This window comes from Panthera pardus, unplaced genomic scaffold, assembly GCF_024362965.1.
Source record: "Panthera pardus isolate Hobbes unplaced genomic scaffold, ASM2436296v1 HiC_scaffold_21, whole genome shotgun sequence".
NCBI lineage: Eukaryota > Metazoa > Chordata > Mammalia > Carnivora > Felidae > Panthera > Panthera pardus.
Window position 1 is genome coordinate 38,636,664 of NW_026526777.1, and position 18,119 is coordinate 38,654,782.

Here is an 18,119-nt window from a genome sequence, read left to right on the forward strand (position 1 = left end):
AAGTGATGAGCTCTTCTTGTTTTTCACGGTGGCTCCCATTGACTTAAAAGCGAAGTCTGTTCACTTACACCTAGTGTTCTGTGTTTTGTATGGGCACCTTAGGCCCAGCGGTTTCCATTAGATCCTCAATACTTTTGACTCCATACTAAATCATAAATCAGCCAAGGTTGTAGAAAAACATTGCTTACAGTAATTTGTTCACATGTTATTTACATTGTACATATTTATAATCCATTATGTTTTTCGGAAAAAACAAATACCTTTTTCCTGTGACCTGTTTTGATCTGTGATCCTTGCTAGGCTTTGGAAAACCTACTCCTTGCTGGGGATCCCAATGTGATTGTTTCTAGAGCTAGTTTCTTGGAAGGTAACTTATTCGGGATAACCAGATCTGGCTGTTGCCTCAGAGATACTCTGTTCCTGAGAAGAGGGAGAAGGTATTTTCTCCCTGTAAATGTGGTGATTTGGTGACATCCAATAGTGGACAAATAGAGTTACAAAGATTCATAGGAGAGTGTTCAATGAGGAGTACAGTTTTTAGAAATTTTAGAATGTTTCTTAGTTTCTCTCCTCTTGTGTCTTGTTGTAGGAATCTAAGGTTACGTGATTTTGGAATTGTTATATTCTTTTAATATTCATAATAATCCTTTTTTACTAGGTGAGAGTCAGCCATGATGGGAGATGTATATCTCAGGAACCTATCCTAGTGTAAGGTCGTCATGGATGGGAATGATACATAGGTCTTTTGTCCTTTTTTATAGTCTGGAAGAGAAGAGAGGAGCATTATTATTAGGAATGAGTTTTCTTGGGATGGTGTTCTAGAATATGGAAGAATGTTCAGAGTTCAAATGTGACTGTGGTAAAAATGTGGTAAAAAAAAAAAAATAGGATGAGGTTGTAATTTGTCCAGAGTGGGACACTTCTGAGAAGTAAAGAGGGTACTTTAATAAGTACAAGACAACAAGCTGAAACTAGGACTGCCTCTGGTACACTGGGGCCATATGGGCCATTCTTCCTAAAACAGTTGTTTCGGAATTTACCTTTTGAAGTTTCAAAAAGATGGGTTTTCCTTGAAAGGATTTATCTTTTTTTTTTTCCTAGTTTTATTTATTTGAGAGAAAGCGTGGGCGAGCCGAGGTGGGGGAGAGGGACAGAGAGAGAGGGAGAGAGAGAATCCCTTCCCACCCCCATGCAGGGCTTGACCTTACAAACCATGACATCATGACCTGAGCTGAAATCAAGAGTCCGACGCCCCACCTACTGAGCCACCCAGGTGCCCCACGAAAGGATTTATCTTTTAGGAATATGCTTTTATGAGAGAAATTAGGGGCTACCTTTTTGTTAAAAACATCAGAAAAGACTTACGCTACCTAAAAGTAATACTGACATTTTATCCTTTCAGTGCATAGCTTAGTTTTCCAGCTGTATTACCATCTCTGAAACACACTGTGATCCATGAAGAATGCAAAACATGGAACTGGAAAGGCAGTTAAAGCTTAGATTTTTTTTAATCCCCCCTCCCTTTAAAAGCCTTTACGCCTGACTAATTAATCCTGCTGAAAGACCTTGTTGACAAATACAGATCGGAGTGTCAAACAGCTTGCAAATTCATTGTTATTTGAGAGGGGAAATGACTTTTAAATATCATGAGATTGTCTGGCATACTGGGTAAGTGGAAGATATACTTTCCTACCAAAAGGTCTGCAAACCCCAGAGACAACCAAGGGAGAGGGCCTGTGCTAGCAAAAGAGCAGGGAAAGCTGGCAGCCCGCCAAGCCCCACAGGTATGCAGTGAAACAGAGGGTTGTAGAGGGATTGTGGTGGCAAGTGCTCAGGGTTTGGATTTAGAGCCAAAATGAGAGGAGGTGATTCACTCCATAACATCTCCTCTGAGTGTAGTATTTTAAACGGTGTTTCAAAGGTGTATTCATTTTTCACACTTGTGATTTAGTTTGCCAGCGAAATGAGCCAGAGGGGCAAATCTTAATATATAGTCTGCTGTTTCAAGGTCCTTCGGTAGAGTTAGAATGACATGGCAAGTATATCACCTCTCAGAGAACAGATGTAGAGGCTAAGTGATCATTATTTTTATTAGTACCATAAAAATGCAATCAACAGGTCTTAATTTACCTTGAAGGAAAGTTTTCTGAGGAAAACATAAAGAGCTGGATTAATGACTTTGAAAAAAATTGTCATTTGATTGTAATGGAATAGTGGAAACCCCTTTAAGGTTCCATAAAACCAATAATTTGGTGATTAACTGGTAAGTGTATTTTATCTAATATGAAATTGAGAATTATAAAATTATTCAGTAGGTTTTTAGATAAAAAGTTCATATTGTTTTATGTTTTTAAAATGAAATGCTGGTTACTTTTCATATCCTTTGTCCAGAGAAATTAAACTATATATATATTTAAAGATGAAAGAAGATTTACTTGATTGTTAACATTTTATTTCCTTTTTAAACTTGCATCTTTTCGTTTGATTAAACTTAGCTATGAAGTTACCATGACATTTGTAGAAACCTGGCCAAAATGGTGCATGGGAATTGAGCTTCTTGACATGTTTCTCTCATCTGTTGGCCCGTTTGAAGGATGTAGGTTGCTTTACTGCCATGATGGCCTTGATATTGGAGCCTTTGATGTTGGTAGACTCTCATCTGGTAACCTGTGTCATTTCCTCTTCCTAATACGTGACTTGACTTCCTTTGCAGTTGTGGGAGGGACATTTTCCAGGTGTACGCAGCAAACCAGAGAAAATAATTAGATGATCGTAATCACAAATAGAAACCGAGAGGTCAGTTTCTTATATGTAAGATCTCATGTGTGGAATATTCTTCAATGTCTCCTGGGAGTAGCCAGATCTACCTTTGTGTGTGTGTGTGTGTGTGTGGCCTGTAAATTGTGGATTAAGAGCTCCCTGGATGTTCAATTGTAGCAATTGTAGACACAAGAAAGAATCTATTAAGCTGTCTTGAATGAACCATTTTAGAGTAAATGAGATGTACATTTTGAGAATAGCATCTATTTCTGGTCTGTGTAAGGGATCTCTAAAATCACTCTCAGTTCAAGATTTGTATTTTTATTTGATGGCGGGATAAGAATTCTTTCCATTAAATCTTGAAGATTAGAGGCAAACTGTATTAATTTGGATAATTTTGATTAGTTTTAAAGCATTAAGGGAGACTAATTGGAAAGGTGTCTAGTTATTTAAGTTTGAGAAAAAATCTTCTGTATCAAAGTGTCATTATTGTATTTTTCTTTTTATTATTTGTATTTCATTTGGTTGATTCATAGTTGATGCTTTCAGGCAGGTTCATTTTAAAAAGGAATATTCTTAAGTTGGTTCACCACTTAGTAGCCTAAATCCATTTTTGAGATGAACTTGAAGTGTGTGCACCATGGAGTAGTGTAAGATGACAAAAATACAGAAAGCCTAATTGAAAGGAATTTTAAATTTAAAGTAGGATTTAGTGCAAGTATCCACTAGGTGGCACCATGAGAACCCTAAATCTTGTTACTGCGATTATTCTAGGCCCTCTTGTATTATGATAGAGTATGCTTATTCAGTTAGAAGTTCCTTTTTCTCTTAAGTGCTTATCTGCCTAACGTTTATCTATTTTCCCTTGTTAGTTGAATTTTCTTTGGTGAAGGAGTTTAAAATAGGTAAAAAAGAACAGATTACTATTCTCAAGATAAACATAAATGAGAAGGTGTCATTGTATGTGTGCATGTAAAACAAATGATACAAATTATAAATATTGACTCTTATAAACCCTAGGGCTATTGAGGATAATATTGGATTTTAGGGGTTGGGTGGGGCAAATAAAAAAATTGATAATATGTCATGGAAAGTGTTTGAGAGTAGAAAGAACATCAAGAATGACACAGATAAATCCCTTATTCCACAATTAAAAATTGGAATTTCAGAGAAGTTAAGCCATGTGCCTAAGGCAGTCTAGGCACTCCGGGTATTCAGTAGCAATCATAAAAAATATATTTTGAAAGTAGAGATTTAGTTTTATGGAGAGGGAGGCAGTGAGAATACATATTTGGTGTAGAACTCCCAGTGTGAGCGGCTTGTGCTCTGGTAGCAGGATTGATTTGCAGAGATTATGGAGAGTAGCAGCATAAGAAGTTCATTAGATAGAAAGGAAAGCCAACTCATAGATCTTTGTTGTTCATGAGAAGATAACAGTATTACGGCTGTAATTTTGATTGATATGTTACTTTCTGAACTTATTCCGTTTTTCACCAAATATGCAGTAGATATTCTCATCCTCTTTTCATAAATTTTTAAGGGTGAAGCAAAGACTTGTCCCCAGGACATTATAAAAATGTGAAATATCAAAAGAATGGTACTTCTTAGTAACAGTGACTATTTCTAAATGGTAAGTTGATAATCAGGTACAGGAATCTTAATTATGAGATTTGGGTATTCGCCTAAAATCATATTTATAAGGGCTTGTTTCTTAATGGAGATTGATATGTATGTCTTCTCCCTCAGGGTGACCTTTGTTCTGCTGGCTAGATATTTTGCTTTGTGTGTGAAGCATGAGTCATTGCTACTAGGAAAAGTAGAAATTCCCTTTCGTTGACTGAACCTCAGTGCTCAGTGAAAGCTATCAGCTAATAATAATGAGGCCATGTATTTTATATATAGTTGACCATGAGAGACCACCTGTTGTTCTAAAGGAAACCGATCTCTTTTTGCAGATGGTCTTCAAATACAGATTTCTGATAGTTTATAGTATAAAGATTTATTCTATAGCAACTCAACCTTTTCCCCTGGTGCCTGTCTTTCAGAGGTGGTGTCCTAGACAGATTTCACTAGACTGCCCTACTCTGAGCAGTTCAAAGCACAGAAGGTGAAGGTAGGTAGGTGAACTGGGATGCTATATAAACCCCTCATGTCTGTAGCTGCTTTTTAACCGGTCACCTGGGGCCCTCTAATAGCCCTGAGACTTGAATCTCTGTGATATGAACCTGGAGGCAGAACGCTTTCATAGAACCTTTGACTCTTCCCCCTCCCATCCCTTCCCAAAAAGGCTTAGGTTTTTGTCTTGATGGTGTTGGTGAAGGATGTACCTTTTACTCTCATGATGGCTCCAGAGGGCCCCTTTAAACATGGATTGACTTCAGGTTGGTTTAACTTTTGACAAATAGTGTCTGAATTGTCAGTTGTTGCCCTGCCTTATCCACAGTGTTCTTCCTACTCACCTTAACTGAGAACCTCTTGTTTGCTGCTCTATCTTATTAGCTTTCTTTCTGGGTTTTAGGAAGCTAGTCTCCACTTTCCGTGATATTTCTATGTAGCTTTGTATAAAATAGGTTGAATGACAGGACCGTGAATTCAAGGAGGTGAGCAAGCACTGTGATAAGTAGCTGTATTAAGGATATAAGGTGAAAAAAACTAGGTACTGAGTGTGTGTGTGTGTGTGTGTGTGTGTGTGTGTGTGTGTATAAATAATTCATTACTGTGGTAGTGAAAGGGGAGCGTTCTTGAGGTGATTGGGGAATACTTCATTGAGAAGAAGGGAATTTAGAAATTGCTTAAATGCAGAAGAGATTTCCTAGAAGATGATTGGTTGCAGTGTATGGTTGAGATATGATAGGGTTCGGCTTATGATATGGTTGAGATATGGTAGGGTGCATCTTAAGAGGAGAATTAAAGGAAGAAGGTAGGCGAGGAAGAAATGTCAAGGGTTAGTCTGCTTCAGACAAATCTGTCTGTAATCGTTTCTGTCCTCTCTCTTAAGTTAGGAATTCCTTGGCACTGGCTGCTGGGTGATACATATGGGCCTATATTGCATAAATTATGTTTGTATAGCATATATTCGTTCACAAACAAATTCCCAGTTTTATCCCTTGTTGCATCTCCTTTGATAGCCTTCAAATACAGAGCCTTAAGAGCTTGTCATACACATGTAAGCGATGTGGTAAGAGTCACCTGTAATCCCACCATACAGAGAAAATTACTGTTAGGCTACCTCTCTAGCCTTTTTTTCTGGTTTTGTTTCAAAATTAGAATTATAGTATATGTATATACTGCTTTGCAGTTTATTATTTTTGCATAATAGATCATGAATACTTTAGCATTAAATATTCGTTTGTAACATAATTTTTAATAGCTGTATAATATTTTATCAAAGGGATGTACCATAATCTCTTATTGTTAGGAATTTGTTATTTCCAAATTTTCACTAATTTTTGTGATGATTATTCTCAAATATAGATCTTTGATCGTATCTCTGGTTATTTTTGGTATAATTGTTGAATTTCTGGGTCAAAGGTATAAAGATTTTCTGCATCTGATATGCATTGTCAAATTGTCTTCCAAAAGGGTTAAATCAGAAGTCTTTTTGCTTCCCTTTGCTCCTCTTGTAGTTGGGCTAGAAAAATTCCTCTTTCTAACATGCTAGTTTTTCTTTGCTCACTTTGAAAGATTCTTCATTTAGAATTAGGTAGAATTTGGAAAGGAAATTATTTGAATATTATTATTAATTATTACTTTATTTCATTATCTGATATTCTTCCCAGGTATTTTGCTGGTCTTGCTCTTCTGATCCAATTTTATGTAATCATGATTTCCTTTGCTAACAAAATAAGATTGGAAAGGTAAGAGAGGAAATAAGACTATGCCACTAGATTTTTGTGGTCAAAAGCCAAGAAACTGAGTACACATAATTTTACCCCTTTGCCCTTTGGTATTATTGTTCCTGTTCGAAAGGAAAATCAGGCAAAACATGAAACAGTACAGTGTGATAGATGATGTGAAGGTTATAGTGACAAGACACTGGAGAGCAGACAAAAGATCTATAACAGTGTTTCCTTTCTTTTATGATTAGCTGTATAAACCAGAACTTATTTTTTAAACTTTGTCTATTTGTTTATTAATATCAATGGACCAGGTTATATAATACCCCCATTTAAGGAAATAAGTGTGCATTGGAATATATAAAATGTTTTGAAATCATTAAAAAAAATCTTTTATGAAATTTATATATTTCTCAGAACAGTGGTTAAATGATTTTGTAGATTGCTGTAAAAGATTCTGATTTTGAAGAGCTGTCTGTACAGTTGAAATGTCAGAGATTGAAAAGATTTCCACCAGATCCAATGAATCTCTTCTCAGCTTGTGGATTTAATGAAGTGTTTTGCTTGTAGGAAACAAAATTAGTTCTTTATGGGCATTCCACGGATTTGAGAAAAGCCCCTGAAAACAGGATATGTTGACAGGGTGCCAAAGTAGTGTCTAAAGTTGATTTGAAATTTGAGTTTAGCTGCCAGTAACATGTTTTTACCCTAACTTACTTCATTTGAAATGAAGTAAGCAATTTAAGTCTATAATAAGTTGACAAACTATGGCCTGTGGGCCAAATCTGACCTGCCACTTGTTTTTATGTGACCTAATAGCTAAAAATGGTTTTTACATTTTAAAATGATTGACAGTATTCAAAAGGATATTATTTTATGGCATGTGAAAATTACATGGAATTCACATTTCAACATCCATAAATAAAGTGTTACTGGAACACAGCCATGCGTATTCATTTACATATTATCTGTGGCTGCTTTTGTACTACAACAACAGAGTTGATTTGTTGTGACATAGATCATGTGGCCCACAAAACCTAAAATATTCACTCTCTGGTCCTCAGAAAAGAAGTTTGCTGATCCCTATTCTAGAATTGTATAGTCTAATCTACCTTTAAGTTTGGCTTAGGATATGATCTTGAGGAAATAATTTTCTTTTTAATATATTGTCTTTTCTGAGGAACTTGGAAGTCAACATTCAATGGTGATGCAGATTGCATAGCTGTTCCCAAATTTAATTTGTATGTAACTCTATTGTCAATCTTATTGAATGATATATAGATCAGTGGCTCTCCAAGTATGGTCTTTAGACCCTTGGGTATTCTAGAGATCTTCTCAGGGGGTCACCAAGGCAGAAATTATTTTTGCAATAGTCTAGGAAATTATTTGCCTTTTTCACTGTGGTGACATTTGCACTAATGATGCAAAAGCAATGATAGGTAAAACTGCCTTGCCTGAGCGTGAATCAAGACAGTGACACCAGACCGTAACAGGAATCATGCTGCATACTTGCAGTAATGCCAATGCTAATTTTACCTAAGAATGCCCATGATAAAGCAGTAAAAACTATTAATTTTTATCAAATCTCCACCCTTTGCTACATGTCTTTCTTATATTCTGTGTGAAAAAATGGAAGTATACATAAAACACATCTGCCTAACTGAATTGCCATGGTTGTCTTGAGGAAGAGCACTTGTTTGAGCTATGAACTAGCAGCTTTTCTCTTGGGACATCATTTTTGCTTGAAAGAACAATTGACAGACAAACTGTCATTATTCAGATTTGGGTATTTGGCAAATGGTTTTCAAACGCAAACAAAGTGAGCTGACACTTTAAGGAAAACAGCTGACAGTGTTTGTTGCCAATGATAAACTTTGAGTTTTCAGTGCCAGATTAGAATCCTGGAGAACCTTTTTTTTTTTTTTTTTTTTTTCTTTTTTAAAGTAATCTTTACATCTAATGAGGGTTTTGAACTCCGGACCCTGCGATCAAGAGTCATACGCTCTACCACCTGATGCCAGCCAGATGCCTGAATCTCGGAGAACTTGTATTTGCTACTTTGAGCTTGACAGTTCCCCAAGACCTAAAGAATATTCTGCTGAGATTGGTGGTGATAGTAACAAATGTGATTTGTCACTATAACTCAGGGAACCAGTACTTTCAAAATGTCCAATGTGTGATGCACACATTCAGTGTGCAAGACAGATCAATGGAGTTGAATGTAATAGAAACACATTTCACTGACAAGAATTTATATTCTATATGGCAACTAAGCTTTAAGAAACTACCACTTGTCAAGTTTTGGTATAGTATCAAAAAACAATATCCACAAGTATTTGAAAAGGCTGCTAAAATATTCACCCCATTTTCGGTTACATATCTATGCAAGATCTTCCTCAAATCTTTCAACCAGGGCAACATCCGACAACAGATTGAGTGCAAAATCATAATATGAGAATCTAGTCATCTTCAATTAAAAAGATTTGTACAAATGTAAAACATTGTCACCATTCTTACTAAATACTTTTTTGCTTTGGAGAATATAGTTATTTTGAACAAAAATTACATTACATGTAGTGGGCTTTAATGTTTACTTAAAAAAATTAGTCTATTTTAAATAGATATTTACAGGTATAATCCACAGGTATAGTTTTTAGATATTTACAGGTATAATCCACAAAAAGAAGCTTTTTTGAGGTTCTCAATTATTTTAAGAATGTAAAGGGAGGTCCTAACGCCAGGAAGTTTCATAACTGTTGTACTTCATGCTTGTTTACCATGAAGTCAGTTTTGTGAAACGGGAGAAAGAATTTCCATTGCTAAATATTTCAGTACCACCTAGTATTCATTTTCTGTCAGAAAACTAAGAGGCAAATACAGACCAAACCTCTCTCCAAAAGTTTGTGGAAGAGAATGGAACAAAAATTTCTAAAAATTTAGTTCTTTAAAACACACACACACACACACACACACACACACAATCAAATGGTGTACATTTTCCAGATATGGATTATCTAAAAGCATACCTCTGAGGGTACGTTGTAGAAATAAAGAATCATTACATAATTGCCATAATAGTTGCAATTGAATGATAGCCTATTATGCTTTATATGCATGAACTGTATTCCTCATTTAAAGTTCTGCATAGTAAGTAAATTAAGTGTCTTGGGCTTGGTCACATAGTAAGTTTTAAGAGCTGGGATTCAGGCACTTGTTTTTGTCTTACCTTGAGGCTCTTATTCTTTTTTCTTTATTATAATGCTGTTGTTACAAGGTTTTGTGGTAAAGGCTCTTCATTTTACAAGACTAGATAAAGACTTGTCTTTGGTTTTAGTCTGATAATTAAGGCAAAGGAGATTATTTTCCAGAGCTGAATTCAGTAAGCTAAAGCAAATGGCCAGGCACCGATCTCCATCAGGCAATGACAGCCTTCCTAATCGACTCGAATAGTATGAACAAATGAATAGTCAGCATGATTTGTATTCTTTTTGGCTGATTCTTAATTTAATATCTATTTATATTGTGATCATATTTCTAGGTTTCTCCAGTGACAGTGATTTGATATCTCTTACTGTGGACGTGGATTCTCTTGCTGAGTTAGATGATGGAATGGCTTCCAATCAAAACTCTCCCGTTAGAACTTTTGGTCTCAGTCTTTCTTCGGATCCATCGGCATTAGGGGCCGTTGCTTCTGACAGCGAACAGAACAAAACAGAAGAAGAACGGGAAAGTCGTAGCCTCTTTCCTGGCAGTTTAAAGTCCAAGCTTGGCAAGAGAGATTATTTGGAGAAAGCTGGAGAATTAATAAAGCTGGCTTTAAAAAAGGAAGAAGAAGATGACTATGAAGCTGCTTCCAATTTTTATAGGAAAGGAGTTGATTTACTCCTAGAAGGTGTTCAAGGTACAGTTTTATCTGTATTAATATGTTTTGGAATGTTCTTATGTTGGTATCTGGAAAGAAAGTGTATACATATAACTGTATCTTGTGTATAGTCCTATGTCCAAACGAGACTCAAAATGAGAAATTACTGAAGATTAAATGACCTACCTTTGGGGATGACTGGGTGGCTTAGTCAGTTAACTGTCTCTTGATTTCCTTTCAGTTCATTATCTCACAGTTCGTGAGACTGAGCCACGTATTGGGCTCTGTGCTGAGTCTGTGGAGTCAGACTGAGCTTGGGATTCTCTCCCTCTCCTTTCTCTCTGCGCCTCCCCCACTCCTCCACGTCTCCCCCATATAAATAAATAAACATAAAAAAATGACCTAAATTTGGGTAAAAACTTTTACTTACATGAAGGGAAGGCAGGATCAGAGCTACTTAACACTCTGCTTTGATCAATTAACCAACAAAAACAGGATTTAAAAAACTCAAATCTCCATGTCTCTTGTATGAATAATATTCTGTTTTTTCTGACGTGGCCAGTGTTCCCCAGCCTTCACCTCTCACAGGAGTATTCACAGAGATTTAGTGCATTTACTCCTGCTGGCCTGAAGAGAAGAGATGAAATGTAAAGGTTCTTGGATTTGCCTAGTGTTCTTTTCTGTTTTAGTTGCCATAAATTCTCAGCTAGTTACTAGGGTGATTTGGGACATTTAGAATGAATGTTTCTAATGTCTGTAAGTAGAACTTAACCTTTTTTTTGCCTCAGGTTTTTTAAGTCATTTGTCTTTTCCTTACAAGAAACAGAGTAAGGGGCGCCGGGGTGGCTCAGTCAGTTAAGCGTCTGACTTCAGCTCAGGTCATGATCTCATGGTCTGTGAGTTCGGGCCCCACGTCGGGCTCTGTGCTGACAGCTCGGAGCCTGGAGCCTGCTTCGGATTCTGTGTCTCCCTCTCTCTCTGCCCCTCCCCTGCTCATGGTCTGTCTCTGTCTGTCTCAAAAATAAATAAAAACATTAAAAAAAAAAAACAAAAAACAGAGTAAAGCATACCACAGTTAGTTACGTGACATTGTGGACACAAAAGCCGAAGGTTGATAAGACCTTCTTGATGGTTTTCTTTCCAGAATATCATCATTTTTACTGTTTTCCTGTCATCTTTGTCTTGTTAGAACCATTCCGATGACCATAGTCTCCTGTAGCACGAACCCTTTTTTGCTGTAGTACTTCCGCCCTCACCATGCTTGGTGTCCTGTCCTCCAGAAGTGCTCTGCTTTATGAGAGTTTAAACTTTCAGCCTTCTAATGTGGTAGACGATGAATACTTGGCTGCATGGACCGGAAGAGGGAGTGTATCTGGTGGCATCAGTGCTTCTTAACCAGAATTTTCACTAATTCGCTTGTTTTTGGCCCTCTCATTTCCAAGCTACCCAGTGCTACACGTTCCCAAACTAATTTACAGTGTCATATAAATCAGGCAGCTTTCTTGAGCTTCCTAAGTCAATAACCACTCATCCATCTATTTTCATTTTGTAAAATGTTGTTGTTGCAGTCTTCTCTTGGAGTCTCTTTGTCCTTGGGGGCTTTTGCCTTAAAAATAATTCTTTTACTGCCATGTTATTGGGGTTTCAGGAGGGAGTATTTCTCCTGGTTTGATTGATACATCATTTTGATACAAATTTTTGTTTTTCTTTCTTTTTTTTTAAATATATATTATTTAGGTTTATTTATTTATTTTGAGAGAGACAGAAAGAGCACGAGCCAGGGAGGGGCAGAGAGAGGGAGGAGAGAGAGAATCCCAGGCAGGCTCCACAGAGTCAGTGCAGAGCCCGACATGGGGCTCGAACTCATAAAACCGTGAGATCACGGCCTGAACCGAAATCAAGAGTCAGATGCTTGACTGAGTCACCCAGGGGTCCCACAAATTTTTGTTTTTCAGGTAGTGTCATATAGTCAGTTGGGGTTTTTTGTTTGCTGGTAGAACATTCTGGTCTTTAAAGATCTACACATTTTTCTTCTTTGTCCTAACTCTCATTTTGGGTTGGGAGTTTAAAATTGGGATAAGTTGCAATTAGCTCTCATATTTTCCCTTCTTTTTTTTTTTTTTTAAAGATAATTTTGTGCTAAAAAAGTCACTAGTGTTTAGTTAACACAGATACATCAATGTGATCTTTTTCTGTCTAAAGTTATTTGCATTTAAACTTAGAGTACTTCATAATGTTACCACTTGATGGCACCAGAAAAATAAAAATCTTTACTTCAAAATGAGAATTATGGATGCATATCAGCAAATAACAAAAAAATATCATTTAGGTAGTTATTTTGTGATTATGATGGTGAATTATTTCTCACCAGAACTTGATACTAAATATAGTAGACTCTGTCTTAAGGAATGTTACCATTTAAACATGTTTTTCCGATTTAACATATGCCTGTCTTTCTGAAACCACAATATCCATTCCTGCCCTGGATTGGTTTTTGTTGTTAATGTGCCATAAGAACTAAAAAATTATACTTGACTAATTGCTTTTTAGTCTTTTTTTTGTTTATTCAATTTTTTATTCATACAAACTGTGAGAATCACAATCACAGAATTCTAATTTTTAATCAATATGTAAAATAACCTTTATTTCAGTCCTTGTGGTTATACTTTTAACTATGTGTTAAATGTAGCGTCAGAGCAGTGCTTCTGGTTCGTATTTAAAAGTGTAAAAGCTACCTCCTAACAGACACATGGACATTATTGGTTTTAAAAAAAATTTCCCCCCAGTTTTATTGAGATATAATTGACATATGACATGTAACATTATACTAAAGGTACTCAAAGTAATGATTTGATATATGTATGTTTTGTGAAATGATTACCATACATTTAGTTAATATCCTTTCTGTCACATAGTTAACAGTTTTTTTTCTTGTGATGAGAGTTTTTAAGATCTACTCTTTTAGCAACTTTCAAATACATGATACAGTATTTTTAACTATAGGCACCATGTTGTACATTATGTCTGCAGCATTTATTAATCATATAAATGGAAGGTCCTATCTTTTGGCCACCTTCACCCACTTTACCCACCACCCCTTATCCCTCACCCCTGCCTTTGGTAACCACTAATCTCTTTTCTGTTTCTATGAGTTTGGTTGTTTTTAGATTCTACACATAAGTGAGACTATATACTATTTGTGTCTTTTCTGACATATTTCACTTAGCATAATGACCTCAAGGTCCATTCATGTCACTAATGGGTTTCCTTTTTTTTTTTTTTTTTTTATTGCTGAATAATATTCCCATATGTGTTTGTGTGTGTGTGTGTGTGTGTGTGTGTGTGTGTGTGTATGTGTCTTGACTATTGTAAATAATGCTGCAATGAACATGGAAGTACAGATACCTCTTTGAGATAGTGATTTTGTTTCCTTCTGACGAATAGCTAGAAATGGAATTTCTGGAACATATGGTTGTCCTATTGTTAGTTTTTTGAGGAACCTTCATACTGTTTTCTATGATGGCTGCACCAATTTTACATTCCCACCAGCAGTGTCCAAGAGTTCTCTTTTCTCCGCAACACTTGTTATCTGTTGTCTTTAAAAAAATTTTTTTAATGTTTATTTATTTTTGAGAGAGAGAGAGAGAGCGCAAGTGGGAGAGGGGCAGAGAGAGAGAGAGACAGACAGACAGACAGACAGAATCTGAGCAGGCTCCAGGCTCCAAGCTGTCCGCACAGAGCCTGATGTGGGGCTTGAACCCACGAACCATGAGATCATGACCTGAGCCAAAGTCAGATGCTTAATTGACTGAGCCACCTAGGCACCCCTGTTGTCTTTTTGATGGTAGACATTCTAACAGGTGTGAGGTAATATCAAATTATGGTTTTGATTTGTAGTTCCCTGATGATGAGTGACGTTAAGTAACTTTTCATGTACTTGTTTGGCATTTTTATGACTTCTTTGAGAAAGTAGATTTTTAATTCCTCTGCTCATGTTTTGATCATATTGTTTAGGTTTTTTGATATTATGTTTTCTTTATATATTTTGGATATTAAGTCCTTATCAGATATATGATTTGCAAATATTTTTTCCCATTTGGTTGACTGCATTTTCATTTTGTTGATGGTTTCTTTTGCTGTGTAGAATCTTTGTAGTTTGATGTAGTCCAACATGTTTGTTTTTGCTTTTGCTGTCAAATCCAAAAAAAAATCATGCCAAGAAAGCTACCCTCCCACCCCGTTTTTATCTAGGATTTTATGTTTTTGGATTTTATGTTCAAGTCTTTAATCTGTTTTAATTTTTGTATATGGTGTAAAATAGGGGTATGGTGTTATTTTTTTTGCATGTGGTTGTTCGTTTTTGTCAGTACCTTTTAGTAAAGAGACTGTCTTGTCCCTAGTGTATATTTTTGGCTCCTTTGTCATAAATTAACTGACTATGTGTGTGTGGTTTTATTTCTGGGCTCTTTCTTGTCCCATTGATCTATGTGTCCAATACCATACTGTTTTGATTACTGTAGCTTTGTAATATAGTTTGAAATCAGGAGATGCTTTGTTCTTTATTCATAGGATTTGTTTGGCTATTTGGGGTCTTTTGTGGTTCCATACAAATTTTAAGATTGTTTTTTTCTACTTATGTGAAAAATGTCATTGGAATTTTGATAGGGATTGCATTGAGTCTATAGATCTCACTGGGTAGTATGGACATTTTAACGATACTAATTCTTTCAATACATGAATGTAGAATGTCTTTCCGTTTATTTTTGTCTTGAATTTCTTTCAGCAATGATTTGTAACAGATTTCATCTGTTATTAGTTCTAACAGTTTTTTGATGGAGTCTTCAGGGTTTTCTATGTATAATATCTTGCCACTGCAAATAGAGACACTTTTATTTCTTCCTTTCTGATTTGGATGCCTTTTATTTCTTTTTTCTTGTCTGATTGCTCTGGCTAGGACTTCTAGTACTATGTTGAATCTTTATATATGTATATATATGTGTGTGTGCGTGTGTGTGTGTACATATATATTTTTTTTAATGTTTATTTTTGAGAGAAAGACAGAGTGCAAGCAGGGGAGGGGCAGAGAGAGAGGAAGACACAGAATCCAAAGCAGGCTCCAGGCTCTGAGCTTCAGCGCAGAACCCGACATGGGACTCAAACTCAGGAGCTGTGAGATCATGGCCTGAGCCTGAATCAGATACTCAACCGACTAAGCCACCCAGGCGCGCCTGGTACTATGTTGAATCTAGTGGTGAGAATGGGCATCCTTGTCTTGTTCTTGGTCTTAGAGGAAGGGCATTCAGCTAATCACCACTGAGTGTAATGTTGAGTATGATGGATTTATTCTTTAATTTGTTGGGAAATTGGGGGCTCTGGCTTGTGAGCTGATTTGACACTTGTGAGTAGAAGAGATGTTTTCTTAGGGAAAATTTGTTCTAGTGTGGGAAAACTGTTATTGAAACATCACTATAACCAGTAATACCTATGAATCATTTAAATTTAACTCTTGCTGTAAGAATGGTTACCTGTGAGTAAAAAAAAAAAGAAAATAGAATTGTTATCCGTGACCTTGGTTTGGTTTGACATACTCTATAATAAAATCATTATTTCTGGATATCTGATAATTCAGAGAAAATGATCTTTCAGATCTTTCAGTGCTTCTTTATATAGGTGTTCTTATGATTTGGCCAATTTTGTTATTCTGAATACTAACTATTCATCCTAACTATTCATCCTAAAGGAGTTTATCTGGGTTGTTTGTAGATCTGATAAAGATGGCTTGATGTTTTTCTTACTTAACTGGTGTTTGCACAGCTGAGACTAGAGGCAGAACACAATAGCAGCAGTTCTGTTTGCCCATCCAACAAAGAAATGTACCCTGATAGTGGTAACTTTGAATTCTCCTTTTGAACCTGATGTTTCCCTTACTTCCTCATTCTAGAGTGGCTCCTGAAATTAAGGTACCCTCTATTTTTCTAACTCATTAGGTCTTTATGTATGTAAAACAGAAAATTCAAAAATCAAGATTGAAGGAATCAACTTGAATCTTTGAGGAGGATGTTTCTAGTAAATATCCTTTCACTTCTGTCTTGTTTATATATTTCTGCAGTGGCCTGATATGATTAATCTATATACTCTGAGGGTTTATTAGAATAATTGTGAGAATGTAGAGTGACAAATGGATGACATAAAGGTATTAATAAAATATTTAAATAATAACAATAATTGATCATCTGTTACATGCCTGTCACTGTACAAGGGATTTTTCTGAACATCGTTTTTAACACTCAGAACAAGCCTATAAGCTGAACTATGGCTGGTCTTACTGGGCTTTGTCTAAGGACACTAAAATTTAGAGGGTGCAAACATTTAATGTAATGATTCTAAAAGCTTGGCACCTAGTTAGCAAGAATAATTATTTAAAACAGGAAGCTTCCAGATGGCGAGCATTGTTAGTAACACCCATCTGTGGGCTACATTATGAATTACAGAGTTGATTTGAGAACTGGTTTTGTTTAGTTTGTTCTAGGTGCCAAAATTGCTGGTTTATTGTGTTTATAAGGTAGATACTGTAATCCCCATTTTATAGGTGGGGAAAACTATGCTTACATAAAGTAGGCAATTTGCTCAACAATGCAAGTCACTGAGTTTCAGCTAATATGTAAATATTTAGGTCTTTCTGAGTTTAAATCTTGTCTTCTTTTCCACTGTGCCATGTTACTTCTCATACATTTCTCCCCTAATTAGAGTAGCTTTTTAAAATGGAGAAGCAACAACTCTTTTTTTTTTTAAGTTTGTTTATTTTGAGAGAGAGAGAGTGGGAGCAGGAGGGAGAGAGAATCCCAAGCTGGCTTTGTGCTGTCAACCCAGAACCTGATGCTGGGCTTGAACTCACAAACCGTGAGATCGTGACCTGAGCTGAAACCACGAGTCGGGTGCTCGATTGACTGAGCCACCCAAGCACCCCAAGAGTATCAGATCTTTTTAAACTTTATTTTGATACTCATTGTTTTTTCCTTCTACCCATTTGTTTGCTCATTCAGCCATCTATCTTTCCATTGAGCATTCAACAAGCTTTTATTAGTACTATGTACTAGGTATTGTGATAGTGAATATGAAATAGTCTTTTTAATAAAAATATAGAACTGAATGAGGGTCTTCAAAATAAGTTCTCTTCTCTTTGTTTCTATTTAAATCTTATACATGCATTATAAATCTCACATTGAAAAACATTCCTGGATGATTTGAGACTATTAATGAGACTAATGAGACGATTACTGATGCTACCACTCAGCTAAGAGGTGCAAACAGTCTTCTGCAATTCTCATCCTAGTAAACGGTACACTAAGTGATACAAAGCCACTTTTCTTAGTTTACCCTGGCCCTGGGTACATGTGTGCTAGACTCTCAGAGATATCCAGACTTATTTAAAAAACTGTGACCAGTGTGCTGGAGTACTTCATCTTTCTGGGTCTCTTCCGGGGTCTTGATATTCTTTTTCCCCTTTCCATAATGAGGAATAGAATTCCTTGGGAGACCGCAAACCCATGTATATTTCTAGGTTTCCTTTGAGTCACTAGTTTAGAATTGTAGGGTTAGTTCTAGAACGTGTCTGGGCCCTATGAAGGTGATTAGTCTCCGTGCATCCATAATGATATATA

General features: G+C 36.2%; 1 protein-coding gene across 8 annotated transcripts in view; it reads left to right on the forward strand.

Annotated features, from left to right (window-relative positions):
- Window positions 1-18,119, forward strand: part of RPS6KC1 (ribosomal protein S6 kinase C1) — a 317,536-nt gene that overhangs the window by 43,537 nt on the left and 255,880 nt on the right. For 7 of the 8 annotated variants that reach the window (XM_053909153.1, XM_019428585.2, XM_019428567.2 and 4 more), the window contains exon 6: window positions 10,135-10,497. In XM_053909153.1, coding sequence (XP_053765128.1) covers window positions 10,135-10,497 — 363 coding nt within the window. Of the gene's footprint in view, window positions 1-4,851; window positions 4,874-10,134; window positions 10,498-18,119 lie in introns of those variants that run through there. The other variant, XM_053909155.1, reaches the window with a different exon arrangement.